The 20,026-nt window shown below is 45.3% G+C and overlaps 3 protein-coding genes across 7 annotated transcripts in view; 2 read left to right on the top strand and 1 right to left on the bottom strand.

Moving 5' to 3' along the window:
- The first annotated feature begins 638 nt into the window (after nt 1–638).
- On the top strand, nt 639–7,097 carry haus1 (HAUS augmin-like complex, subunit 1). Its single transcript, XM_080014106.1, has 9 exons — nt 639–1,058; nt 1,641–1,815; nt 2,768–2,903; nt 3,005–3,139; nt 5,051–5,174; nt 5,567–5,632; nt 5,739–5,810; nt 6,628–6,675; nt 6,770–7,097. The coding sequence occupies exons 1-9, from the start codon at nt 924–926 to the stop codon at nt 6,818–6,820; spliced, it is 942 nt and encodes a 313-aa protein (XP_079870232.1). The 5' UTR covers nt 639–923; the 3' UTR covers nt 6,821–7,097.
- Nucleotides 7,098–9,359: 2,262 nt separating this feature from the next.
- eva1c (eva-1 homolog C (C. elegans)) lies at nt 9,360–15,995 on the top strand. 4 transcript variants are annotated; one of them, XR_013844484.1, is made up of 9 exons: nt 9,360–9,703; nt 10,504–10,700; nt 11,511–11,634; nt 12,455–12,616; nt 13,670–13,813; nt 14,547–14,621; nt 14,881–14,985; nt 15,176–15,630; nt 15,772–15,995. XR_013844484.1 is itself a non-coding variant. In XM_080013165.1 (9 exons), the coding sequence occupies exons 1-8, from the start codon at nt 9,598–9,600 to the stop codon at nt 15,517–15,519; spliced, it is 1,257 nt and encodes a 418-aa protein (XP_079869291.1). In that variant the 5' UTR covers nt 9,360–9,597; the 3' UTR covers nt 15,520–15,557; nt 15,772–15,792. The 4 variants fall into 4 exon arrangements, 3 of the variants coding, with proteins under 3 accessions (XP_079869291.1, XP_079869292.1, XP_079869290.1); XM_080013165.1 differs by having other exon boundaries at nt 15,176–15,557; nt 15,772–15,792; XM_080013166.1 differs by having other exon boundaries at nt 10,546–10,700; nt 15,176–15,995.
- Nucleotides 15,996–16,550: 555 nt separating this feature from the next.
- Nucleotides 16,551–20,026, bottom strand: part of cfap298 (cilia and flagella associated protein 298) — a 3,721-nt gene continuing 245 nt past the window's right edge. The window contains exons 1-8 of one of the 2 annotated variants that reach the window (XM_080013169.1): nt 19,954–20,026; nt 19,264–19,424; nt 18,658–18,825; nt 17,967–18,034; nt 17,715–17,873; nt 17,086–17,217; nt 16,871–16,966; nt 16,551–16,775 (exon numbers count right to left, since the gene is read on the bottom strand). The exon at nt 19,954–20,026 is cut by the window's right edge and continues 63 nt beyond it. In XM_080013169.1, the coding sequence (XP_079869295.1) occupies nt 16,665–16,775; nt 16,871–16,966; nt 17,086–17,217; nt 17,715–17,873; nt 17,967–18,034; nt 18,658–18,825; nt 19,264–19,402 (873 nt within the window). In that variant the 5' untranslated portion in view covers nt 19,403–19,424; nt 19,954–20,026 and the 3' untranslated portion in view covers nt 16,551–16,664. The remainder of the gene's footprint in view (nt 16,776–16,870; nt 16,967–17,085; nt 17,218–17,714; nt 17,874–17,966; nt 18,035–18,657; nt 18,826–19,263; nt 19,425–19,953) is intronic. The other variant, XM_080013168.1, reaches the window with a different exon arrangement.

Here is a 20,026-nt window from a genome sequence, read left to right as displayed (position 1 = left end):
TGTACTCACCTCGTTAACGTTTTCTTTTAGACGTTTTCTGATGGAGTCTAGAAAATGAATGGAAAACCAAAAATCTGTGTCAATTCATGTAAGCTCTGCTGTCCAAATATTTGGTAAAATCTCAACATAAGAATACCTGACGCTATATTTTTTTTAAACGTTGTTTTTGTATTGATTTCTTATACATTTATTTTTTTATTAAATGTTCACATCAATTTATATTGATATTGTGTAATAGTGGTTTATTTTTTCCCCCTGTGCATTACATTGTTGTATTGCTGTTCTTGCAATTATATATATATATATATATATATATATATATATATATATATATATATATATTACATTTCACTGCATATATGTATGAAAGTATGTATATGTAAGTGACGAATAAAAATCTTGAATCTTGAATATTTTTTATTTATTTATTTATTTATTTGTTTGTTTGTTTGTTTGTTTATTTGTTCATTCATTCATTCATTTATTTATTGTTTTTTTAAGATACGGGTTTTCTTTTTTACTTGATTTACACGTTTAAATACAAAGTAAAAAAAAAATAAGTCGCCAATACTTACTTTTTAAAAATTCTATCCCATCGACAACCTCTCCACATGTTTTAAGCAGATGCGTGGTCTTATTTACTTCCTCAATGCTGCGTTCCATTGAATTCGGAATTCGAAAAAAAAAAAACCGACGTCCCATTTGCGATGGTCGTAATTTTGATCGCCGACATTAATGAGACAAAAAAAACTTGGCGTCACATGGCGCTGTGGTTTACGCTCCTCGAGTTTGCCATAAGCGAACAAACAAAAAAAATGCAGCGCGGACGTCCACTTGTTGCGGAACAGCGGCGGTGAAACGCACCGAAGGGCGGCCTATTATCGCGAACGCCAGCGCTGCCGAGTGGGACGCGGCTACTCGGAATGCGCGACTTCAAATTCCGTTGGAACGCCGCATTTCTCGCCGCCTCTCGTTGGCTGGCGCGAACCGGAAGCCGCGATGAAGTGCGGCTCGTACGGCGCGCTGCTCCTGCCGCCATGACTGACAAACTCAAGAAGGTAAAAGCAGCGCTTTGTCGTTAACAGCACGGTCACATATGATAATAAGTTATTATTAATTGTTAACAACACGGTCACATATGATAATAAGTTATTATTAATTGTTAACAACACGGTCACATACTATAGCACATTATAATACCACTGCTTTGTTACGAGAGTAAATATCCAGTTGCTAATCGAACTGCTTCACTCGCCGTGTGCGGTCCCACGTTATACTACTACCCTTATTGTTTTGCTACGTTATTTTGTATTTATTGAACAACAACAATCATAGTAGTATTAATCCTAACAATAATGTATTTGTATTTTATCGTATATAGTTGTTGTATAACTATATAATAATATACAACTTTTCTCATCGCTTTATCATTGTTTTTAACGGTGCAGTGGCACACTCATTGTTGCGCTGCATCTTATTATAAATGTATTTATTTAATAGATAATTATTATTATTTATTTTTGTAATATACTAATAGACAAAACAATTCTTTCAACTACTTCATTTTTATTTATTTATTTTTTTGTTATTATTATGTGTGCTGCCGTAAAGTAAAATAAGGTACAATCTCTCCCACTCAGGTGAACGAGTGGCTCGTCTCGGTGTTTGGGGACCAGGCCGTTCCGCAGTATGAAGTCAACACCTGCACCGTGGACCTCCTGCACCAGCTGGCGGTGTCCAGTGAAGCCCGGTGCAGGGAGACCCGCCTTCTGATCGACGACTTGAAGCACAAAGCGGCCGAGTACCAGGCCGATGGTGAGGAAGCGGCGCGGCACAGCACGGCGGTTCTTTTCCAGGGTTTACGTCGGTTCTCGCCACGCCGTTCTTTCCATTCTTGAGATCATGTCGTTGTGTGCCAGTGGGGAAACACATGCCAGTCTGGAGTGTCGGCACATGGAGGGCTCTTGCCGGCTCCTTCGGGTGCCTGAATGCCGTAGTCAGAAATCGAAGTACTGAAAATTTGAATAAAAATGTGGTAATTTGATTCCACAATGGCTTTCGGTACAGATGATGCCAGGGAAATGTGAATTTAATTCAGCATGGTTGGAATTAGACACTTAATAGTAGGTGACAATGAGATTAATAATAGATAGATACTGTAGACCAGTGATTCTCAAAGTGGCATCCGTGAAAGGTTTTGTGTTGTTTTGAAGGGTTACATCTTTTATCTTTTAGAAATGTAATATTTTTACACAATATATACATATATAATTCTCCTTTTAGACATTGAATACATTGTTTTTGTATTCTGTATTTTGAAATGGTGCAATACAAATATTTCTAATACATTTCCCTTGATTTGTGTTTGTTTTTCCATATAACCGGTGTAGAAGTGTGAGAAAGGCCTAATCAAATTATTTTTGGCACAAACCTGAGTGGGTCCTTAGTTTATTTTCTGTCATATAAGGAATCCTTGGTTGGGGAAAAAAAAAGGTTGAGAACTCCCTGCTGTAGATATATAATAGATATACTCATATAAATAGACTTTGAGACTGAGATTATATCATATTTCAATTAATATAGATCACACTGAAAATGGATTATATTTGTTATTCATGAAGTCCTTGGAAAAAAAGGGGGGGGGGGGGGGGGGGGGGGGGGCAGTGCTTAAAAAAAAAAGTACATGAAAGTCCTTGAATTTTATTTTGTAGCACTGGAATGAATCCTGTTGATGACAGAGACCCGTTGCCATTTATCTTAATTCTAGCTGTTCATCTGGAGGATGTTCTTCTACAAGGAGTAGGCCTGTCCTGTGCCAGTTTACCCAAGCCGGCAGCAGATTATGTATCTGCTTTGGTGGATACTGCCATGGTGCTTGGAGTCAGAGACACATCACTGAGCAGGTGTGTCGTCATTTTCAATGAACACTATCCATGTATTTCAGAGTGCAGCTCAAACCTTGAATTTAAATTTTTGAATCTGCTTTTTTTTTTTTGTCGTGCAGCTTTATTCCAGCTATGAATAACCTGACAAATGAGTTTTTTGAAGCGGAAAAGCTGGACAGAAGACTGGACAGGGAGCTCAAGGTCCTCCGGAAGAGGCTGGGGGCCACTTTAATCCTGCGGAACAACCTTCAAGAGTAAGGATGTTTAAAAATGTGCATCCTACATTAAAAATAAAATATAAAATAAAATAAAACCAAGTGCCGTACCGGATATTTCACATCGCTCTACAAAGGTTGTGAGTTATTGTTATCAGATGGATATTAATAGGGGTCCATCCGGCAGGGAACAGAACGACCGCTGCAGCTGCGGACGGGCTTGAGGTGTCGTTAGAACCGGGACATTGCAGACGTGTCGTGGTTCAAGCTTCATCCGACTCGATCCACATACGGAGCAGAAAATTGTGAAAGAACGGACGAAATTTGACCGAAAGCAGCCAGCGCCAACGTTCGGGAACTTTCGATCCAGTAGTGGAGCGAGATGAGTTTGAGAATAAGACGCTTTGTGACATCATCATCCATTTTGCTGTAAATGTGCAGATTACGGTTCAGAGAACGTCCATTAGTGCCGTGCGCGGAGTAGAGTTCATCGCTCTGTAGTGGTTAGAGATAATAAACTGTGTGTGTGTGTGTGTGTGTGTGTGTTTGTACCGTCTGACCTGCTTGACGTCGACGGGGCTGTTCGATTGGCATTTTACCCTGTTTTACATGCGGCGTTGTGTTCCTCCTTACTCTGCGGGATGCGAGGACGTCCAAACATTCAAACTGCGCGAATCCATGATGCCTTTGATGGGCTCCGAAAAAGTCGGAAAACTCGTACCCGGAAAATTATAAATAATCACAGAAAAACGTCAACCCTCTTCATGTGTCATGGAATCGTATTCATTCAACTCATTGGAAAAACCTGGACACAAAAAAATATATTATTCACAGAAAGACGTCAATAAGTCACTTCCCCAAGTGCCGTGTTCGCGGAATTACTCATTGAATGGATTATTACAACATTTGCCCGTCTGTTACCGCGCAGCGCCAACACGAGGTGAGGTGAATTAAAATGTACATCTTCAACTTTGCAAATAAGTCGGATTTTAATATTATATGTCGCTTATTTTGCCTTCCCTGTGAATTTGAGCGCCCCGACAAGCGCCTTCCCGTGCTGTGCCGCAGAGGCTTTACCGCGTCTCTTTTTTTTTTTTGTATAACATTTACTAATTGAAATACAGAAAACAAAGGATTGCTGCGTTCAAAGGAAACTCGGAAAGCTGTGACTTGTTTTAGACGTAATGTCAAAGTTAAGAGGAGCGACAGCAGGAACTGATGCTACATTCCATGGGAACGCGAAAATATGTCATTGGTTTCGATTATGGACCCCGTGTATTGCTGCCTGCCGCTATATTTATTATTTTTAATATTATTATTGTTGGTCTATAGCTACTGACGATTAGCATAAAAAAAAGCTTGACAGTACGGGGAAAAATAGAATAGAATAAAAGGTAAGAAATAAAAATTGCAGAATAAACACAAATAGCCGAAATATACAAAACATAAATACATGTACTCCTCACTTAACGACCGAGTTCCGTTCCTAGGACCCGGTCGTTGCGAATGCAAGTGTAGTGAATACTGACAGACTGCGGGAACGAGACTGAGAACGGTGATGAGATGTATACAGTGTATATTGTGTGTATATATAGTGTATACAGTGTAATTAGTATATATAGTGTGTGTATATATAGTATATATATACACTATATACAAAGGGTGATGCACAATGAGATGCTTGACGCTAAGACGCCGCTGTATTGTATGCAGCGTACAATAGCGACTGCTCAGAGAGCTGGTTAAACAGGTAGGTCGTTAAGCGAGGAGTACCTGTAGTCAAATATCTAAAGAAAACCAAATAGATATACAGAATATACAAATGTGATTTTAAGCACAGGCTAAGTTATTGGTATGGGCACACATTTGAAACTATCCTGTGCTTAGAATCACATTTGTATTTGTATTTATTTATTGCATTTTTTATGTTAACGTTTTTTCCTTCTGCAGGGATATCAACAACACGGTCAAATCTCAGGGAGTGAAGAGCGCCAAAGCGGAGGAGAGACTTTTAAATATGGATTTTGTCCAAACAAAGTCCAGGGAGCTTTATAACCGAAGGAAGAAAGCGGAGGTTTGCTTTTGATATAATATTTATATACAGTATTTTTAATCGGATAACAGGCGCTATTATTAAGGATTACATTTACATTAAAAAGTGACTATTGTTAATCTAGACGCATGCTCAGTGTCTCTGATACAGAAAATGGATTATATGTGAATAATTAGGCTACACTGACCTCAAACTAACGCTCCATGTTAACTTTTCGGTGATTGGACAGATTATTATTATTATTTATTGAATAATTGTTTTTATCTATTTTAATTTAATTATTTTTTTTATATATATCATAATTCCTCCAGCATGTTAAATTTTTGATCTGGATCTGTATCGGTTGTGGAAAACTTGTGTTGGTTCGACAATGCCTTGAAATGCCTAATTTTTTCCATTTTTTGCTCGTGTAGGATCAGCTTTTATCCAGGAACATGGAGAAGAGTCTTTCGCACCAGGCCATCGTGGAGCTGTCCGAGGTAAGGCTCAACGCACCGGGACTGTGCAATCAACAGCGGGCACGGCAGTTGGCACTTATAGTATATGCAGTATTTGGAATTGATGGTCTTGTTTGTCCCCTTGTAGGAGGTCGCCACACTGAAACAAGAAATCATCCCCATGACCAAGAAGCTCCAATCTTACTTGGACTTGAGCCCGGTATGTTTGTTTGTTTGTATTTATTTTTGAATTCTTAATTCGCCCTATGTGTATGCATTTATTTCCTTAACATTTTGTTGGTTTGGACATAAAGAAGAAAGACTAGATTATTATTTCTAAGAGAGTCCAGTGTCATTGGGGAACTTTGTGCAGGTTGCATTGGCTTGATAAATGATATTTGTTTATTTTCAATTCGACCAACATCCCATGATTGGGATGGTTATTTATTGCGATACTATTATTATTATTATCATTTTTTATTAATACATTTATTATTATAAGGGTTGTTTTTTTCACTGTTTTGTCTATTGGGCTTTTAAGGGCATGCAAAATTGTCAGTAGGTCATACACAAAAAAAATAATTAATTAATAAATTAATAAAATAAATTTCCTCCCCCCCTCAAAGACATGTATGTTAGGGGTTAATGGGGACAATTTTGGTTGTATCCTACTTGTGCAATGACAATAAAGAGATCATCTTCTATGAAGAATTGTGTATACATTTACACAGGCGTGCATGCACACACACATACACCCAGTGTTTTACTTTTTACAGAACCAAACTAAAACCCAACATATAGCTGAGACGCACAACAAATCAGGAAACCTAATTTGCATGCTCAAGAACAAGAAATCATGAAGTAACTTTCAAGTAATACATGGAGACAGCAAAGGCTGTCATAGCAGTCGGTACAATCGGGGCCTAAATACTGTTTGGAATAGTTTCAAGGATTTCTGTCCAAAGGTGGTGGTACTATTATTTTGCCATAAAGTTGTTTTCCCCGGTAAAAAGGGTATCTACCTAACCTCTCCACAGAGTCCGTCTCTCGCGCAAGTAAAAATTGAAGAGGCCAAAAGAGAACTGGTGAGTCTATCGAAAGTGTGTTCTATCCATGGAGGTCTTTCGTCTTTGATTGAAACTATTGCATTGACTAAAATATTCTCCAATTCAATTCCAGGCTGCAATCGACTCCAAGCTCTCAATCAATGTGGACTTCACGCAGAAGTGAAGATGTATAAGTCGACGTAAGAGAGATAAATAGTTTTACCTAAACACCCATTAGACATTTGTACATATTTATTCCTCCGGAGTGGGAGTTTGACTGAAATCCTAATGTTGTTTGAAGTTCGTTCAACATTAAGATCATATGGTTGTTTCCTTCTAGTTGGATGAGTTTGGTTTGCGTTGCCCGTTGTCTTCTTGACTACCTAATTAAATGTAACCAAATGTTTTGTAAACTTTCTTTGCAAGCTTAAATAAAGTCACTGTCCCTGCCCAATGTTGAAAGGGTTGTACATACATAGTTCTAATTTTTCTCTTGATTCTAACTTTGTTTCCCTGATGCAAGTCTCAGTTCTCCCAGTGGAGTGATGGCATGAACTATACTAGGGCTGAACCATTTGGGAAAATAATGTAATTGCAATTTTCTTTAGACCAATATTGCGATGCCATTTTTTTTTTAAGTTCCTTATGTTCTGTATTACTCACTAAACACAAGGTATAAATAATTCTCTAGTATGACCAGCACAACATTGGGTACAGTCAACATAGAAACTGCTCTTTCCTCGGTGTTGTGATGAAATGAGATAAATTGATGCATGAATTGATATAAATACCTTATCTTCATTTAACTATTGAATGGTTGCGAGAAAAACCTTCAATCACAGAAGAATATTGATTGATTTCACTTGGATTACGCACGGTTTCGCTCCATACCAGAACACACTGTGCTGTCGCGCCGATCATCCAGGGCGCGCACCGTCGGTACCGTCGGAGAGGGAGACGGGTGCGCAAATTGCGGCCGATCGCCACCCCGGGATGGCACGCTAGGTGACCGATTTGAAATTGCGATTGGGAAATTGCGTTCCATTAAATTGCGACATCAGTTTGAACTTGATTAATCGTTCTGCCCTAAACTGTACCCAAAACACCAAGTGGGAGATTTCTGGAAGTAACTGTGGTGTAGGGGGCGCTGTGATTTAAGCAGCTACACCTGACTTGGGTCTAGCCACCCCAGGAGCAGAGGTGGCTGTGCACCTGTTGGTCAACAGAGCAATCAATGAACACAGTTTCCAAATCAGCCATCAGCACACACACAGGGAGAGAGCTTTTGTGACGTAAACTTAATCTGCTCCTGGCTTGTTACGTCTTGCCACTCCAATAAACTGGTGCGTTTTTACCATCACTGTCGTTCTCTGTGTCGGCGAGCCCCTAGAAAAGCCACTCTGGTGGTGTGTGGCAGGGGAATTGCCATAAACTGATATCCTTTTTTTTTTTTTTGCTCACACATTACTGAGAGGGAGGTTCTGTATCATAAATGTAGAACTTTTGTAAACCGGTGGAAAACAACAGGTAAATTCAGAAGGGGTGGTTGCTCTCAGAATTGTGAACACATTTTAAAGTAAAGCTACACTAGGGCGAGCAATGACGTATAGGCGGCTGTCTTCATTTTCCATTTCAATGGGTTATGTTAGGTTTTGGGTTGGATGTTTCTTCAGAGACTGCTTTCTGTCCAAAACTTTAGGCTCTGGAGGGATGACAACGTGAAAGTGGGGTGTTGAGGAGCCGCTCCTTTAGTGCCTGAAGCAAGTGCAGATCAACAAACGAGGGGCCCCGTACCCGAGCCGGCATGCAAAATATCTCCCCCGCAGTTGCCTGCACCCTTGCCAGTCTGCACAGTGGATTAGGCCATGGATATTGACCTCTCTGTCAGCGCTGTCCATAGCTTGAAATGTAGATTGGTTACCAAGGAGCGCAGACTGGTCCACCGCCGGTTACTATGGAGAGGGCCGTGGATGCGGGAATAATAGATCTGACTGGCAAAGCCAAAAGGCACCCGGCCCCATTTGGAGTCATTCGGGGTTCGCGGGACTATCCCATAAAGGCACAAGATAGAAGTGTGTGTGTGTGGGTCAGTGTGTGTGTGCGTGTGTGTAAAATGGATATGTCATTACTCCAACTGTCCAAGTTCACCCTTGAGCCTGGATGGGATGATTAGTCAGTTTGCGCACGTTTGCCCCCTCGGTGGGCCTTCACTCCCCAACGTGCGCAGTGGTTCTCAACCGGCGGATCCGGGGACCCCCAGTGTTCCCTCCAGAGGTCCCAGCGGGGTCCCCAGCCAAGTGATTTAACAATAAGTTCACCGTCACCCCGACTTAACTTACAAGTCTCGTTTTGATCATGGTTTTGAAACAAACCTGTCACCTCCCTCGCCATATAGTGTAGGCAAGTATGGAAGTTTGGACGATATCGTTTCTAAAAATTCTATTTTTTTATTTTTTTCCCTCGGAAAAAAAAAAAAAGTTTGAGGTCCACTGAATGTACGCCATATGGGGCAGGAACAAACAAAAAAAAAAATCGGCAGAAGAAACGTGAATACAGAAAGTCATCAGGACCATGGGAAAGTGTCTCACTTCCCTTTAAAAACCAGCGCATGTGCCACGCCCACTCCACGCTCAGCTGTGGCGCGTCCGTCCGTTCACACCGTGGGATCCACTCGAGAGGAGACGGTGGGAGGCGGGGGGAGGCGGTTGAGAAATCCTCCGCCAGTCTCGACAACTTGTGGCGCACTTGCAGTTTCCCGGTCTCCGCGGGACTTCTCTCAGGTGCGCGGGGCCGTGGGTGCGTCTCCCGGGCGGAAAGGAGTAGAAAACGCGCTCGGAGCGAGACGCACCGCGCGGGGGCTGCGGGCTCGTCTTCGCGGGGATCTGAGGGCGCGGGCCACAGCTGGAGGGCACCCCCCACCCACCCACCCACCCACCACCACCACCACCTACACCACCCAACATGATCCCGTGCGGGGGGCCTCGCCTCGGACTGGAGTGCTCCGGGCTCCTCTGCCTCAGCCTGCTGCTCTGGACCAGACGCACGGACGGACTGGCGGACTTCTCAAGTAAGAGCGAGCGCCCGTCGTGATTGTGTTGATTCGGCCAAGTTCCATACACGAGGAATATGCGTTAGAAAGTACCCCCCCCCCCCGAGAGGGATGGACCCTGCCAACACCCTTTATTATTATTATTATTATTATTATTATTATTGTTATTATAGCGATGGCGGTAATGGTAGGGTGCAAATGCGATAGTTGCTGCGACTCATGGACGTCATGAAGATAACAATGGTCTAATAATGATAAAGTATGATGTGGGGATGAGGGGTTATGGCGTATGATGTGATCGATGGATGGACGTGTAGATAGACAGAGATATGTTGTTCACCCCCTGAGGGAAATTGCGACGTTACAGCAGTAGTAGTAATAATAATAATAATAATAATATATAATAAAGTAATAATAATACAAATTAAAAAAAGGCAATATACAATGAATAAATGAGTAAAACATAGAAAAATAGACAGAGGATGATAATAATAATAATAATAATAATAATAATCATAATCATAATAATAAAGACAGAGTGGAAAATTAGGGTAGAGATGGTGGTGCTGTCTGCACTGTTAATTAATTATTTGTTCTTTTTTTAAATTGTATTTATTTTTATTTTTTTTAATCAAAAGTATAAACACATGCACACAAGGAAAAATGAATCCCGCTGGGGGGAAATAGAATACGGAAAACAGAAACAAACGGACAAATAATCTGCTGAACGCGAACCGGAGCAAATACAAACACACATCAGCGTGAAAAGAGACGGAGTAGGAAACACGAAACAGCGCGACATGACACGATGCTCGCAGGTCGCCGGGGCTCAGGCCGCCTTCTGCTCCCGTGTCCGTCAGACTACCTGTGGAGAATCCTCGCCAGCCACTGTGCGCAGGCGCCCGACGGCCGGCCGCTGCTGCTGCACTGCCCGCGCCACTCGTCCGTCTCCATCCAGGCCGCGGTGTACGGGGACCGGGACGACGGCAGCTGCTCCTCCCCCGCCGCCCTGCAGGTGCCACACGCTCCGTTGTCAAAAAGTTGGCCCCCTAGCATCAGCTCCCGACGCGGCGAAAGGCATTATGATACTGTTACTTGTACCTTTGAGAGTCACATTTGCGTGGGCTTACAAGTCAGCGCAGGCACTCCTCACTTAACGACCGTCCGGTTTAACACCACCGTTCGGACTTACGACCTGGTCTCTGACCAGTCTGTAGTGCGCTGCGTGCGCGGCGTCTCAGTGTCAAGCATCTCATTGCGCATCACCCTTTATATACTATATACACCATTTTTACTATATACACTACATATACTATATATACTATATACACTGTATACACTATATATGTTAAATACACATATACACATATGTATACATCTCATCAGTGTTCTCAGTTTTGTTCCCGCAGCCTGTCAGTATTCACTACACGAGTGTTCGCAATCGCCACGCCCCCTTACTGTGAAACAACACTACAGTATATACAGTATATACCGTTTATATACTATATATACTATATACACGCCACCTTACCGTGAAATAACGCGGGTCCTCGCTTATCGACCAATTCGCTTAACGACCTGGTCCTAGGAACGGAACTCGGTTGTTAAGTGAGGAGTACCTGTGATAGTACTTGTCATGTATGTCATATACTTTATATGGGACTATACTACACACAACCTGATTGCTGCCTCTTGATTTGACTTGCTGTTGATATAAAGGAAATACAAATCCTGATTTGGGGGGAAAAAGTAAAACATTTACGTTCATGCGTTTTGTTTTTTTTCTTTGTGGGGTTTTGTCTGATGGGTTTGTTTGCTTTCGCAGAAGCTCCTGTCCGAGTGTCAGGGCCACAGGAGGTGCGAGCTCCCCGTCAACCCCCTGCTGTTCGGGGAGGACCCCTGCCCGGGGACCGCCAAGCACCTCTACGTGGAGTACAAGTGCAAACCCAGTGAGTATCCACGGCGACCCGCAGTGCATTGCAAACCACCGGAGTGTAGTCACCTTCCCACATAACATTTACACGTTTGCTTTAATGCCTGTGTTACAGTCGCAAAAAAAAATTGTAGTTGACAGATTTGATTATACTTTTAAATGCTTTTCCTAATATTTTTTTAAAACTTTTAAAGCATTTATATATTTAACTTTTTTAACTCGGTCCTCGTCCCCACACCTCCATCTACCCGTGATGGGAATTTTATGAATTACTTTGCTATGTTATGTAACCATGACCATATCAGTTTGTGTGTGTAACAATACATCTAAATCTATGTAATCACATATCAGCACACAGTGTCAATTCCCACAGACAGTATGCACTGCGAACTATCTTAAGAGACAAACCGCACATTCATTCATTCCTTCGACCGTCACAGAGTTTGCCTTATCTCGAACTCGTACGAATCTGTGACGCCAAACTGACCATATATTCCCTGACTCCCCAAAATAAACTGTTGATCCCAGAGAGCTGCTCTTAAGCACATCTCTGGTCTTGCCCTTGTGACACCGGCCCTTGTACAAGATAATAAATTCACTCTTCATCGTCAACTAGAAAACAGGGCATTCTGCAAAATAATTTCTCGAACAACTTGGCGCCCGACGTGGGGTTCCAACATCCTTGATTTTTCTTCCAGGAAGCGGAAAAAAAACCTCCACCTCTTTTTCTCAACAAAAGGGATTCGGAAACAGGGAGGCAAACGCTCACTGGCGGAGAACCAGAGCTATACCTCCGCCTGGTAGTGAAAACCCACTGTCGGTTTCTCCTCACGCAGCCGAACACAAGCGGCTGGTGGTGTGCGAGGGCAAGCGGCTGGTGCTGCGCTGCAAGCCCCCCAGGGTGCTGAACATCTACGCCGCCGTCTATGGGAGCGGGTCCGGGGGTCCGGAGCGGGCCGACACCTGCCCCTCGCAGCCGAGCGGACCGCCCCCGTTCGGTGAGCGGAAGTGTCGCCATAGCGGCAGGAATCTGTGGCAGGAAGCTGCTGGGAAACAGGAAGTTGTGTTTTTATATTGAATTGAATTGAATTGATGTTCTATTACAAAAAGAGAACAACGAGTACAACGTTCACAATCACACATTTTTTATTCAAATACTGATTTGTTAAAAAGAAAGAAAATATCAGAATTTTAACATTTTTATTTTGAAAAACACTCACTATCACATTCACTCACCAATTCATTCATTCCTCCACCCATTCTTTCACCCATACTCCCTCGCTCGCTCACTCACTCACTCATTCATTCCTTCACTCACTCCTTCACTCTCACTTACTCATTAATTCACTCTGTCCTTCACTCCCTCACCCACTCACTCACTTATTCCTTCACTCGCTCACTCAATCATTAATTCATTCCTTCCTTCACTCACTCACTCACTCACTAATTCACTTCGTCCTTCACTCCCTCACCCATTCATTCACCCATACTCGCTCGCTCATTCACCCACTCAATCCTGTTTCTGATTCTGACTCCATCATTCCTTTCTTCACTCACTCACTTATTCCTTCACTCGCTCACTCAATCATTAATTCATTCCTTCCTTCACTCACTCACTCATTAATTTACTCCTTCCTCCACTCCCTCACCCATTCATTCACGCAAACTCGCTCGCTCACTCACTCATTCCTTCACTCACTCCCTCATCCCTTCCTACCTTCACTCACTCATTCCTTCCTGCACTCACTCTCATCAATTTACTCCTTCCGTCACTCCCTCACCCATTCATTCACCCATACTCGCTCGCTCACTTTCCTTCTTTCACTCACCCACCCACCCACTCACTTATTCCTTCACTCACTCACTCACTCACTCACTCACTCACTCACTCATCCTTTCCTACCGTCACTCACTCATTCCTTCCTTCACTCACTCATTAATTTCACCCATACTGGCTCACTCACTCACTCACTCGCTCGCTCACTCACCTTCACTCACCCACCCACCCACTCACCCATTCCTTCACTCACTCACTCACTCACTCCCTCTAGAGTGTCTGAACCACGAGGCCGTACGCACCGTGTCCCAGTCCTGCTACGGCAGACGCACGTGCACCGTCGTCGTTGACGACCGGACCTTCAGGGACCCCTGCTTCCCGGGCACCAGGAAGCACCTGACCGTCCTCTACGCCTGCGGTGAGAGTTTTGAAATACTCCACCCGCCAGACGGAATCAAAGGTCGGAGTCGAGGCGAAGTCAAAAGTTATAAAATACAAAATAAAATAAAAGGCCAAATGGTGCGTGAACCCCGACCCCTCCCAGAGGCGGTGACTGTAGCTACGACATTTGGAGAACAAAGGAGGGAGGAAGGCCTTTTCTTTCTTTCTTTTTTTTTATTTGCGAACTTGGAAGAGATTCGGTAATAGAACTCCGCACAATGTCCCCTTTCACGATCTTTTGATGGACTGGAGATAAGGTGTCAAAGAGGAAAGACATGATGTCATACCGTTGCCTGCATAGTTTCCTGTGTGTGCCGATCGCCTTTCCCCCCCCCCCAACGCCCGATAACACGGAGAAAACGGTTTGACGAGGGATCATGAACGACAGGCTTTCGCTTTGTCGAGGGCTGAGGCCGACTTCCTGTGGAACGACTTCCTTGGGATGTCGCGCAAACGCCAGTGAGGGCATCGAGTGACTCCGTTGAGGCGCGCTTTGGAGGATCGGACTTGAACCCGATGGTGATGTAATTCTGGCTTAAAGACAACAATATGAGTTCACCTTGCGGGCAAGTTAAACAGGCAAAAGGAAACGGGGGCTCCCCGTCCCGGTTTGACGAGACGGGCGGTTCAGAATGTCCCCGCTGACCCGAGATGTGGTCCTGCCTCCCTCTCTCTCTCTCTCTCTCTCCCTCTCTCTCTCCTGAAACTAGTGCCCGAGACTCTCCTGAGAGAGGCAGCTCCGGACGTTAAGCTTTCGACGTCGCCTGAGCTGGGTGTGGAGAAAGGTAACGAGCCATGTCGTTGGAACATCTAGAACGGTCTTGTGAAGTTCCGAAAAATGACACTTTATTGTCATGCCGTCGGTGTCTAGTCTCATGTCACAATATCAACATCATTATCCTGCTGAAAAGGCCACCGCCATCAGGGAATACCGTTGCCATGAAGGGGTGAACTTCACCCGTCAGTGGTTTTAATGTTGTGACTGGTGGGCGCACCTCCCTGGCACAGCCCTCATTAATCTCTATTTACTATTTTCCTTGCAAGTGTCTCCGGTTGACGTCGCGGCTCCCGTTCCAAAAAGCCCCAGACTGCCGGACAACTCGGGCGCCATGATGAGCAGCTCGCTCATGACCTATGCCTACATCAGAGGTAGACATCATAGAAAAGACTTTATAGAAAGACATTATAGAAATAGACATATGGACATCATAGATGGACATCGTAGGCAGACCTTGTAGAGAGACACCATAGATGGTCTTCATGGATACATCAGGACGACTGACGCTCATCTTCTCTCTTTTGCTCTACACCGGTCTTCTCTGGCTGTCCCTTCGTCCAGAGCGTCCGGAGCTGGCGGCGTTGTTCTTCACCTCCAGCGTGTGCGTGGGTCTGCTGCTCACGCTGCTGGCGGTGTCCGTCCGGGTGAGGTGCGGGAGGAGCCGGCCCAGCCAGCCCCGGAAGCACCGGGGGGAGGGGGAGGACGAGGAGGGCGACGGTGAAGTCAGCGGAACCGACAGCTCTTTAGTCTCGGCGGCGGACAGGAAGTCGACGTGCGGCTGGGAGGAAGTGACGTACGTCACGGAGGCGGCGGAGCGGGCGGAGCGGATCGAGCGCCGGGAGATGGTCATACAGGAGATCTGGATGAACGCCTACATGAACGGGACCTCCTGTGCGCTCGACTGATCTCCGGGCGGCTGGTATTTTCGGGAGCGTCCGCGTGGGTTTGTGGATTTTTGGAGTTGACCTGAAGTTGGAGTTGTTGACCTTTTTATCCAATCTGCCACAAAGGGATTGGTAGGTTTTCTCATACACTATAAACGTAGAACTCGACCGCTCACCCAGAGCACTAGGTAAATTAGATATTCCCAGGACCCACACAAACAGTTTAGACCTTTGAGGCGTCACACCCACTGGATTTATCAATCTCCTTCACAGCTTGAGGGACCAAGACGCCCCTGATCAGATGTGCTCTGCGGCCACGTCCGGCCTCGGGGCGGCTCTGCCTCACCGGAGGTTCCACAGCCGCGCGCTCGGGACAAAGAAAGGAAAAGGTGGAGCCGCCTCCTGCTCACTGGGGAACTATGACTCTGCAATACCGTTGCCGATGTTTACCGGCCATGAGAGACCGTGGGAACATGACATACACATACATTGTTTATTGTGGCGTTTATTGTTATGATTTGTCATGTCATTAAAAAAAAAAAAACTAAAAATGACCGGCTGGAAATGTCAAACTCTGTGAACAAAATGTGGGTCAAGCAGGGCTGGACCGGGAAAAAAAAAATAATAATTGGCCCCGAGTGTCCGTTACGCACCGTCAATTACGCACGGTGCTTCTTTTTTAAGGAACAGAGTAAAATAAAATAGCATAAAAAAAACAAACAAGGAGCAGAGTCTTTGGAGGAACAGGGTAAGGGGACTCCACAGCAGAGCGCATCACTGGCGTTAGTTGCGCCACATTTATTTATTTTTAATATTTTTAATCAGCCCCTAAGGTGCGTCGGCCCGCCGAGAAAATGCCAGGTCAAGTAACACAAGGAACGGATCGAATATCAATATGTCCTTTTCTGCCGAAATGACCAAATTTCCTGGGTTTCATCCGGCGAAGAAATACTAGGAACTCGGAAATAACATCTATCCAACAGGTCAAGCCAGACCAATTTTGAAAAGACACCGGTACACATTTCCGAGCGTTGAAATGAGGCTTCGACGGATAAAATAATAAGACGGAACTTTATTAACGCCCGGAGTTACGTACAAATATTTCCAGTGGAGAACACGGTCGGGGTTGGGGAGTCCCCAGAGGCCTTGGAGAGCTCTCACGTCTCTTATCTGGGTCCCCATTTGATATTGGTGAGGCCCTGGAACTGCCTCTTCAGGGCCTGTCTGTCCGACCAGTCCGAGTCCAGGTGGCTGTCGTCGTCCGTCTCCTCCAGTTTCTGAAAATGGAAAACAACCCCCGACATGTTTTGTACGGCGGCCGCGCCTTCGCAGGGAATTCGGCGACGTGACTAGTTTTTCGGGGGCCCCCCACCTTGAGCTCCTCCTGTCTCCGGTAGTAATGCAGCATCATCTGCTTCTGCTGCTCCTCCGTGATCAGGGGCTCCCTCGCTGGCGCCCCCTGGCCCCTCTGAAAGGAACAGGCGCAGCGCGTTAAGCCACACGGCCTCTCAAACTACGATCCCCCGCCCCCCCCCCCCCGTTTCCGATCGAAAGAGAAACAAAACAAACCGACTGGAATCGAACCACCTTTTGAATTTTCACCACGATCTTGGTCTTCTCGTTTTTGCCCACGTAGTCCTGCAGTTTCTTCCCACTCTGCAGCTCCTTGGCCGCCCACCACAGCTGGCACTCGTCCTCTGCCACCACCTGCAGGGAGGCCTGGGGGTGGGGGGGGCACGAGGAATCTCAAAGCGTGGTTTCAAAATGTGACATCCCATAATATATCAATTAAAATAACGAAATAAATATGTTTTTTTGATACAAGTGATACAAGGTTAGAGGTACCCCAATGAACTTTACATGAGGATATAAAATGTCAGGTTTATTTCTACCTAATTCCGCTTTATTTCTACTTCACAGTTTATTTCACAAGTTGTTGTATTTCTGGACGTGACCTTTTATTCTTTACGTCTTTTTCACTTTGAGCTTTTATCCTTTTCGATTTTTCATACAACGCTGTTTTCTTTTTCATATTTTTTATCGTATTGCTTTGCCGTTACTTTGCTTGTCTTCTACTCTCTCCATCTTCTTTATCGTCTACCCTCTCCATCTTTTTATCCATCCATCCGTCCATTTGAAGGCTTCACCCACGAGAGCCCACCGAAGCCTCCTGGACCCCCGGGCCCCTGTCGCTCACCCGGCCCCCTGTCGCTCACCTGGGTTCCCGACAGGTCTTCCTGGTTCTCCAGCTCCATCCTGATGGGGTCGTGAGGGGGCAGCCCCATGGGGTAGACGATCATGACGGCACCCCGGAGCAGATCCAAGGCTTCCTTCACCATCTCCATGGTGACGCAGACGTCGGCCTGCGCCTGTTTCTGAGGGTGGGGCAAAGGAAATGTTCATCACAGAGAGGGAGGTCCGGCTGAAAAGAAAGTACATGGCATCCCATCGTTCACTGCCGTACTTACTTTGGAGATCAACGCCTTCGCCTCTCCCACAGTTTTCATCAACACCTCCTTCATCTTCGGGTTGGGAGCTGGGGGGTGACAGGTCAACCTCTTGAGTCAAGATTTTCTCATTCTTACTTTCCTTGTGTCATTCACTACTTGACAACAACACCCTTAACGCCTTGAGAATCGGCTGATCAGCATTCTGCAGCGGTTTGAAATTGCGTTCGGAAAAATAATAGTGTTTGACCAAATTCCTTCAGTAAAAAAAAAAAACAAAAAAAAACAAAAAAAAAAAAAACCCAAAAACTAAATGACCCAGGGTTCATTTTGCATTACAAACTGAAATTCAAGTACTTTTTAAAGCGCTTTTTTTTTTTTTTTAATTTTCAAAGACTTCACACAAAACAAATACAATTAATTTTCAGTGTGATCTTTATTAATTAAAATATAAGATAATCTTCATCTAATTTTCTATTATTTCTCTGAGTATCTCATAAGAGTGTATTCCCAACCATGCTGGATTAAATGTAAATTTCCCTGGAATAGTCGATGTCGCAAAAGCCGTTCTGAAAAGTTTTTAATCACGTTACGATTCGAATAACAAAACCAGGGGGAGAATCAATGGTCGCTTCTTAATTCCAAGGACTTCCCAAGCCCACAGGGGGGCTCATTCCCAAGGTATTCCCCGTGGGAGCCGCGTGGAGCTCACCGTGACCGTTCCTGCGGCCGACCTGGTCCCTGCAGGGCACGGGTCCTCCGCTGGGCACACAGCGGTCCTCCCACTCGTCCTTCAGCTTCAGGTCCAGGACCTGCTCGTCCGTCAGGCCCTGCATGTTGGGAGGCAGCGTGACGCCGTGATCCGCCAGCTCTGGAATCTCTGAGGGGGGAGGCATCGCCAGTGTCACTCGAGGATGGTAGTGGTGTAAGGCACGTGGAGGTCCCAGTGTGTGTGTGTGTGTGTGTGTGTGTGTTAACAGTATCTATCATCCATCCATCTATCCTCCATCCCACCCTCCGCGGGCTTAGGAGAGCCCGGCAACCGGCTCATCCCGGAGGTAAACAATACCCCCGCGCCCGTCGGCATGGCGACCCGGCAGAGCGGAAGTTAAAAGCGCCAGGAGTACCAACAGAAATACGTTGAGCCGTACAGTCTCCGTTGTAGGGTGGGGGGGGGGGAAGCTTCCGTATTGGGGTGTTTTGCCAGAAACGAAAGCTCAATATAAACACAAGAAATTACAAAACACAAAGTCGTTGTCCGGAGCTACCGCAACGGGCTACGTCACAAACGTAGACCCCGGACATCTACGTCGTTCACCTGAACATATCCGGTCCACCTTGAGCCTCCCGTTGTAGATGGCCGTGACCTGCTGGACCAGGGTCTCCACCGGAACCTCCACCGTGGTGGTGAACAGGAACTGGCTCTCATCTCCGCGCTTCAGGTGCAGCTGCACCATCCTGCCGAGCCCACGGCTTCACCTGCCGGAAGAGAGGGCCGAGCGGCTGAGGGGGGGAAGGTTCGATCGAGTTTTTTTTCTCGTCTCCGTGGAATCCCAGCAGGACAACTGCGTGTCGTCTTGTCGGGTTGACTGGGGGGGCCTGTAACCATGGCAACGTCCAAACATTGTGCCCGGAAGCTTCCGGAGGACGGGCTCGCTAATCGACGCAAAACGTAACGACGCATTCCGTCGTGCTCGGAAAAATCCGACCTGCGGCCGGTAAAAGTGCAAGGGAACGGCCATTTCAATCGGAATTATATAACAATTATATCCACAAATTCTTTTAATGCTTATAATGTTCCCTTTGCACATTTTTTTTAAATGTGACAAGTCTTACATCGCTCTAAAGTACTCTGTGGGCTTCAAATTACGTGAATACTTTTTTTTAAACCTTCCGGGTAACAAAACGAACGAACGAGCCTTAACGACGAACGAGCCTTTCAAACGAACACAAATTTACTGCGGGCGTCCATGTTTTCCCGGACGGGTAGAGGTAACAGGACACATACAATTGGGAAGCGTGGACCGCCTTCGTCCTCCTCTTGTGTTTTCCAACGGCGGCGCGCAGCCAATTATGACGCA

This window comes from Zeus faber (assembly GCF_960531495.2).
Source record: "Zeus faber genome assembly, chromosome: 14".
In the NCBI taxonomy this organism is placed as follows: domain Eukaryota; kingdom Metazoa; phylum Chordata; class Actinopteri; order Zeiformes; family Zeidae; genus Zeus; species Zeus faber.
The sequence above is the reverse complement of the archived record's forward strand: the minus strand, read 5'-3'. Positions and strand labels throughout refer to the sequence as shown.

Excerpts from the sequence above, each read along its gene's own strand:
- haus1 (XM_080014106.1), top strand. The coding sequence starts at position 924 with ATGCGCGACTTCAAATTCCGTTGGAACGCCGCATTTCTCGCCGCCTCT. Across the intron at positions 1,059-1,640 it reads TGACTGACAAACTCAAGAAG|GTGAACGAGTGGCTCGTCTC; the intron begins GTAAAAGCAGCG and ends TCTCCCACTCAG. Across the intron at positions 2,904-3,004 it reads AGAGACACATCACTGAGCAG|CTTTATTCCAGCTATGAATA; the intron begins GTGTGTCGTCAT and ends TTTGTCGTGCAG.
- eva1c (XM_080013164.1), top strand. The coding sequence starts at position 9,598 with ATGATCCCGTGCGGGGGGCCTCGCCTCGGACTGGAGTGCTCCGGGCTC. Across the intron at positions 10,701-11,510 it reads CCTCCCCCGCCGCCCTGCAG|AAGCTCCTGTCCGAGTGTCA; the intron begins GTGCCACACGCT and ends TTGCTTTCGCAG. Across the intron at positions 14,622-14,880 it reads TGAGCTGGGTGTGGAGAAAG|TGTCTCCGGTTGACGTCGCG; the intron begins GTAACGAGCCAT and ends TTTCCTTGCAAG.